Genomic DNA, 7,077 nt, shown 5'->3' with positions numbered 1-7,077 from the left:
AAAATATATGGACTAAAATTACCAAAGTAATGAACTAAAGATTCAATTACGAACCAAAATAATATTTTAACCACTTTTTTATTCTTTCTAGAAGTACTTTAATCGCTATTATAATTTTAATTAAGAAGGATTTTTGCTATTATAATTTTAATTAAGAAGGATTTTTTTTATGGTTATGAAAACAAATCAATACGGATTAGGATTAGTAATGATTAGTTATGTATCAATTTTTATTTAGTTGGGTAAGGTATCCATTTGGGGATTTTTTTCTTATATCATTAGGTAAACCTAATTTTCAATTTTAATCCAAGAATCGTTTATGAATTCACAATCGGTTCCCATTTGTCCTGAATTATTTCTTTTGTGACTGAAAATCCACATTTTTTTTTATTTTCTTTCAATAGTTTAAAAGTCATCTGAAACAAAATGGTCCAACTGTATGTGTGTCCAAATAGAGTTGGTTAAATTGCAAGTAAAGTTTCCTCACTAGCAGTAAAATACATTATTAATTTGGAACAAATGATATTCTCTCTTTACATTGGAAAAGAGGAGAAGAGAGAGAGAGGGGGGAAAAAAAGGAAAAATAACAATAAAAAGCCTTCCCACACATTTTACATAGGAACCCCTCCAGCCCCTTTGAGACAATACAATCTGAAGATGAATGAGAGACAAAAGGAAAATCAAAAAAAAAAAAAAAAGAAGAAGAAGAAGTAGAAGGAAAAAGAAAAAGAAAAAGAAAAAAGCTTTGAATATCATTAATGGTGTTCTTAATCTCAACAATGAAGCTTTCCCCCATGTTCTGAGTTTTGTCTCCTTCATTCCTAATCACTTTGCCCCCTTCTGAAGACAGTGGGTTGAGTTCCCTATATACCTTCTTATTTCCTGCACATAATCCCAAATCTTAACCCCTCCAACCAAACATGAAAAACAGACTCGTCCAATGACGTTTTCGTTTCTTTGTTTCTGAGAAACATGCATTTACTGGTTGTTCTCTAATTCTCATTTTTAAGAAAGGTTCTCAGAATTGTATAATTCTCATTTTTAAGAAAGGTTCTCAGAATTGTATATAGATTTCGGAAAAAAGATATATATATGGTAAACTCGAACTTGAAAGAAAAGTTTGGAGTCATTTTTTTTTAATAGTGAAAAGAACATACCAGGGGAGCTTGAACGTATCTTTCCACCATCCTTGTTTTGAGCAGTTGGCAACTATTTTATCCAACCTTACAATAATTTCAGAGAAAGTAGGCCTCACGACAGGTTCCCGATCCCAGCATTCCTCGATTAACCTGCATTTTTATGCCATCATGTAATATAACCACAACTCATAATCCATGTCTTATTTCAGAATCCTCTTTACAATCCTGTTTAGATGACTTTTGATTAGGTAGCCCATCAAAATGAAAATTTTGAAAAGTGCCTGTAATTGTCTAAAAACATGTTTGATCGGTGTGTTCGTGCAGGGCTTTGTTACAAATTCATGACATTAGTTTCCAGATTTTTAAATAATGGCTTCTGTTGTTTACTAGAAACTTGCACAAGAACATTATGTAACATCTGACAATTACACTTACTCTTTTAGATCAGGTGGATAACTTTTTGATTTGACCTTAAAGGGAGGTCTCTTTCCTTCTACACAAATAGCTTTGGAAACCTCTTCTGGAGGCTTGGGATGGAATGGCTGAATACCCTCAACCATCTGCCCATTCAAACAAAATACAAATGCAGAGCAAAAAACCAAAACAAAAAAAGTCAATATCAAGTGAACAACATTCTACTTTTCCATCCATTAGCTACAAAATGCATTGAGAATCCAGAGCTGCCATGAGTTTTTTATCCATGAGCTAAGAAATGCCATTAAGAATCCGAAGCGTCATGACTTGAGACCCATGGCAGAGTTTTTTATCCATGCCATGACTTTCTTTTAGAACTCTTAACAATATAAAAAGGTAAAGATGAAATAACAAACGAAATTGTAGATACCTCGTATAGAATGAGACCGAACGAAAATGCATCGACACTTCTGGCAAAAATTTCATCGTTGTAAATCTCAGGTGCTAAGTACAAGTCTACAAGGAGGCACAACCATGAAAGAAATATGTAGTCAAGATTGTGAGAAAACCATTGTTTTCACTCGTAAAGCACAAATCACTTCTGAAGTATATCATAAAATAAGGTAGTTTATCATGGAATGCAACAACTTACTTGAATTGTCAATCATTACTGGCTGAGCTAGCTTTGCTTTGTCAGGTGAAATTTTTGACAATCTTATCAATCCAAAACCAGCCACCTTGAGTTGTCCTCCATTATCCAGCAAAATATTTCTGGCACCTTACAAAAACTTCCAATATTAAAGAAGAATACGTCTATGGTGCAAACTAAATCTCAAACTAAAAGCTACTATCATCCTGAGACTGACTTTTGAATATGGTTGCCTTACTTTGGCTTTAAATCACAGTGGATAATTGGATCCGGTTTGCATTCATGAAGATAGTTCATTCCCCTGATAAAAAAATTTACACAATGTTATAATACAGAAGATGAAGACTTCTGCTAAGGTATACAGAAATCGTGAGAAGTCAAACTTAGAAAGGAAATGTTTTATAAATGTATAGAATGTGCTTATTGATAAGCAAGCCATTTGAGGCTAAAATAAACTGTCAGCAAAAGTTGAAAGATTAAATGGAGAGTAGTAGCAAAAGAATGTTCCCAAGACTGAGTCCAACATGAAATATGATATAAGATAGTATCACAGCGTTCATAAGTTCTTCAAATAAAATACAATATGAGAAAATCAGAACTTGCCTAGCAATATCGAGGGCAAATCTTAGAGCTTTAGACGGAGAGAGACGTCCTTTTTTTTGAAGATAGCAACCTAAATCACCCTGGAAGACAACCATCAATATATCCATGGTTAAATGTAAAACGAGGTGGAAAGTTCTCGTTGAAGTATTCCTAAATTAAACCACTTGAACAAGATAAGTGATCCATGGAGAATTCATGGTGCAACTCAATTGTGGCACAGTCCAAACAATGAACCGATAACTCTCTTCTATCCTCCCTCTTTTAGAAGCTTTGGCTTCTTTAAAACACATAATCACAATGACGTTATGAAACTTGTTCGTCAAGATCCTTTTGGAGATAAGTTATATAAAAACTTTTGAGCCCAACCAAAAAGAATGATGAGGTTCCATATAGCCATAATTCAGTTCCCAAATTAAGAGTATTTACCTATTAGAAGCCTCCTCAAATGCCACATTAAAATCATGTGTATCATCATTCATAGGTTCCTTTTGTTTCTTAACATAAGAAATCTTTTTAGAAAATGAGGAAGCAAATGTACATCCTTCCTCCTTCAAGCTATAAATTGCTTGAGAAGAACTAAACTTACAGATTGAAAATTAGAGGAAGAAATCGACAAATAGAATTTGTTCTATGCCTGTAACAGAACTAACAGTGCCATTTTTTTCCGCAGACGCTCTGTTTTCTCTCAAAGGCAATCTTAACATAAAGAGTCATTTAAAAGTGTCATTAGTTAGGAATGGGACCGCAGCCCACATCGACTAGATAAGGAAAAGATCATGGTATATAAGTAAATGACAACACATCTATTGGTGTGGCATTTTTTGGATGAAACTACGACAACTTATGCCCAAAGTGGACAATATTATACTATTGTAAAATATGAAGGGATCGGTTGTTCTGATGCCATGCAATATAGGAATAACAAAAAGATCTATATATGTGTGTGCTGATCTCAATCATTTATATATGAGACAAAATTTGAGTCATCACATTATACACCTGAGGATTAATGCAAGCTATTTTACACAAACAATAAGTTCTTTTTTATTGAAAACAAAATAAAGAGTGAGACGATTATTCATCCATACCTTTGGATGGTATTCTGAAACAATCATCATGGGCAAATTCTGGGTAACGGCTCCAACAAACTGAACTACATTAGGATGTCGGACCTTTTCCAATAATGTCAACTCATGTTTGAATGCGTTTCTGTATGAGTTACAAGAAACTCCAATAAAATTCACAATATAAACGAGACGTAAAAAATTTTAAGAAATAGTTTCAAACATGTCGGTGAAAGAGATTCATTTGGTTCCAACTATGTAGCCATTGAAGCAGGGAATTGTTGGGAAGAGGCAGGAAATTTGCCACTCACCATCTGAAATCCATTTAGCCCTAATGTTTGGGTGCTTTTTCATCCTTATTGTTAAAAAATTTCAATCTAGTCCCTTATGTCATAACATCGTTCTATTATACCCTTGCCTTTGGTAAAAATTTAGAGGAATTAGAATCTTTCATCTCTTAGGTGGCCTATATCTTCCTCTAAATTTCTACTAACATGAGTATCTTTGCCATCTTACAAGATAAGTTTACCATCTTACAAGATAAGTTTATCATCGACTAATTTTAAGTTTTAACATTCACTAATAAAAAGGGCTAGAATAGAAAATGTTAAAAAACTGAATTAAAACTTTTTAAAAAATAGATATTAAATTGAAAAAGTACTTGAACCATCAGGGACTAAGACTTATATTTAGCCAATAATCAATACATTGATTGGCAGTAGGTTGGGGGAGGGGGATGAAAAAGAGCAGGGCCTTGAATATAAAATTAGATGCAAAAAGTAGTAGGCTTGGTAAGTTTAGAATCTAGAAGTAGAATCATACAAATAATTAATAGTGAATCAAAGGCAATAGAATTCAAGTGAATACATACATAGAATCCGGGTTGCAGTAGCAATCTTTATCAAGAATCTTGACTGCAACTTTTGTACCATTCCATTTGGCAACTTGATATGCCCCCTGCAAAGAAATATGAATCACCAACTTATTGTAGGGAAAAAATTTGCCTGAATTTGGAGATAACAGAAAGAACATCCATGCCTTCGAGATACCATCACTCCTTCGAATCTGAAGCTCCAATGGATTAAGCTCATACTCTGGAACTTCCCTAGGATTAGCTACTGTCATTGGTGTCTTCCTAAATTTCTAATCCAGAGAAGAAGCTGAAGTTAAAAAGTTTCTTTGTAGCATTGGTTCTCAATTACATTTAAGGAAAGAGTTTTGCTTGTTTTGTACCGGAACTTTCGCTCCACGCGCCTTCAGAATGTTGTAAATTTCGGTATTTCCATAATATTTTGCATCTGCTGCTGCCTGCACATAATGAGAAAAGGGCTTACTTACCATATGTCTTGAATTACATTGATAGAATGTGATGTTTTCCACAGTTAGAAACATTCTTAAATCGAATGCAGTATAGAACAGAACCATCTATAAGATGTAATGGAATGGAATGGAAGAATTACTAAAAGTGGAAAATATCTTTTGTGGGTATTAATAGTCTCTGCAAGTTCTTATTTACTGCAGAGACATTGCTGCAAATAGTTGTGCTACAAGAGCAAAAAGCATTAACATTCACCCATTGTTTGCAGATAGAAGAATATGAACACACAACAAAAATTTTAGTTTATGTATTTCCAAAATGTTCTAAAAAATAGACATTGACTGTTACTTTTAGCTGCCACAACCAACTTATGTGGCACAAGTCAAGCATTTACATAATACCACTTTTGTCAAAAGCAAAATTAATGTTATAAGGACGAAAGTTGTTATTTATTTAAACTTGAGGCATTTACATAAATAAAATATATATATATATATATATGTGTGTGTGTGTGTGTGTGTGTGTGTGTGTAATTTTCAAATATAGGAGGAAGTTTGAAATTTTCCTAACATGACTTATGTTAATTATACATTAACAAACAATTATGAGACAAATTAAAGTACACATTAATTAAATTTATAGCATGGAGGGAATAAACTCCGAAACCAAAATAGAAACAAAGTTGAGGAGGAAAAATGGGATTGAAAGAAAGAGAGAAAAGAGAGAGGAATGGAATACCGTACTCCCCCAGCGATCTCTGGCGTCGAGATTGGCCTTACGGCTGAGCAAGAGCTTGACGACGTCGGCGTGGCCTTCGCAGGCGGCGATATGGAGGGCAGTGCGGCCATCCAAATCGATGCTGTTAACGTCGGTGCCGTCGTTGAGCAAGTCCTCGACTCCCCTGACGTCACCTCGGCAGGCCATGAACAGCAGCTGCATGGTGGAGTCCAGATTCTCCGGCACCGAGAGCTCGTTGTCGTCGTCGGGACATCGGCGGATGGGGTCAAGCGACGACTGCCTCCCGAAGCTGAAGCGGAGATTGTTCCTCCTCGGGTCAAGCGACGACTGCCTCGTGAACTGCCTGCTCAGCGTCCGCCGTAGCGACCCCGTCGAGAACTGCCGCGATATTCCCCTCTTCAATTGCGCCGCTATGTTCTCCATTTTTGCCCCCCAACAAAATCAAAAATCAAAAATCAAATCAGTGGTCGAATTAGGTCAAGAAAATCCCGGAATTAGGGATTAGGGATTGTGGATTCGGATCGAGAGCTGGGAGAAGAGGGATGGTGGGGGCGTGGAGCTCTCGACGCCGAGAAATGGAGGAGGATTAAGGGACAGAGGGAGAAGAAAAGAACAGAGCGGGGGCAATGATTTTGGGTATCATATGAGATTGAAAGTAGAAAAAGAAGAAGAAGAAGAAGAAGAAGAGGAGGAGGAAGAAGAAGAAGAGGAGGAGGAGGAACAAGGAGAGAGAAAATGGGAGATCCGGAGGAAACGTAGAGAGAAAAAAGGGTATGGCTAATGGCTGTTAATGGAGGTTCGGGAAGTTGAAGGACAGAGAGAAACCCAAACAAATACAGAGAGGAGAGAGAGAGGATTTTGCGTTCCCTTCTTGAGCTGTTTAAACTTTAGACTTTCTGTGGACCCCGCGCGCACTCTCAAAGATTTTTTTTTTATTTTTTATTTTTAATAGTAATTTTGCATGGATTGTTTTGGGTAACGTGGGACCCACTTTCAACTTCACCAAATTGTCACCTCTGTCACCTTTCTCCATTCACCCCATATTTTTTTTTCTACGGTAATATGCAGGGATTAACTATTAATTTAGTCCATTAGTTTTTTTGTAATAATAATTATGGACCGCTGCTTTTGACTTTGTTAAATTTGGTTGCG

At 35.8% G+C, this 7,077-nt stretch overlaps 1 protein-coding gene across 2 annotated transcripts; it reads right to left on the bottom strand.

Moving 5' to 3' along the window:
* Positions 1-487: 487 nt before the first annotated feature.
* On the bottom strand, positions 488-6,779 carry LOC111024309 (integrin-linked protein kinase 1). Of its 2 annotated transcripts, none has more exons than XM_022301958.2 (12): positions 5,926-6,779; positions 5,103-5,177; positions 4,908-5,012; positions 4,741-4,826; positions 3,894-4,014; positions 2,806-2,885; positions 2,441-2,503; positions 2,206-2,324; positions 1,984-2,069; positions 1,575-1,699; positions 1,158-1,289; positions 488-882 (listed from the first exon to the last, which is right to left on the bottom strand). In XM_022301958.2, exons 1-12 carry the CDS (start codon positions 6,346-6,348, stop codon positions 876-878), a joined length of 1,422 nt encoding a protein of 473 aa, XP_022157650.1. In that variant the 5' UTR covers positions 6,349-6,779; the 3' UTR covers positions 488-875. The 2 variants fall into 2 exon arrangements, with proteins under 2 accessions (XP_022157650.1, XP_087979246.1); XM_088123120.1 differs by having other exon boundaries at positions 5,931-6,176.
* Positions 6,780-7,077: the final 298 nt, after the last annotated feature.

The sequence above is a fragment of the Momordica charantia genome, assembly GCF_013281855.1.
Source record: "Momordica charantia cultivar OHB3-1 chromosome 4 unlocalized genomic scaffold, Mcharantia_2.0 BLBB01000004.1, whole genome shotgun sequence".
Classification (NCBI taxonomy): Eukaryota; Viridiplantae; Streptophyta; class Magnoliopsida; order Cucurbitales; family Cucurbitaceae; genus Momordica; species Momordica charantia.
The sequence above is the reverse complement of the archived record's forward strand: the minus strand, read 5'-3'. Positions and strand labels throughout refer to the sequence as shown.

Coding starts and splice junctions, on each gene's coding strand:
- LOC111024309 (XM_022301958.2), bottom strand. CDS start 6,348: ATGGAGAACATAGCGGCGCAATTGAAGAGGGGAATATCGCGGCAGTTC. Junction 4,827..4,907: donor GGAGTGATGGTATCTCGAAG/GCATGGATGTTC, acceptor ATTTCTTTGCAG/GGGGCATATCAAGTTGCCAA. Junction 2,504..2,805: donor TTTGCCCTCGATATTGCTAG/GCAAGTTCTGAT, acceptor TTTTTTTATCAG/GGGAATGAACTATCTTCATG.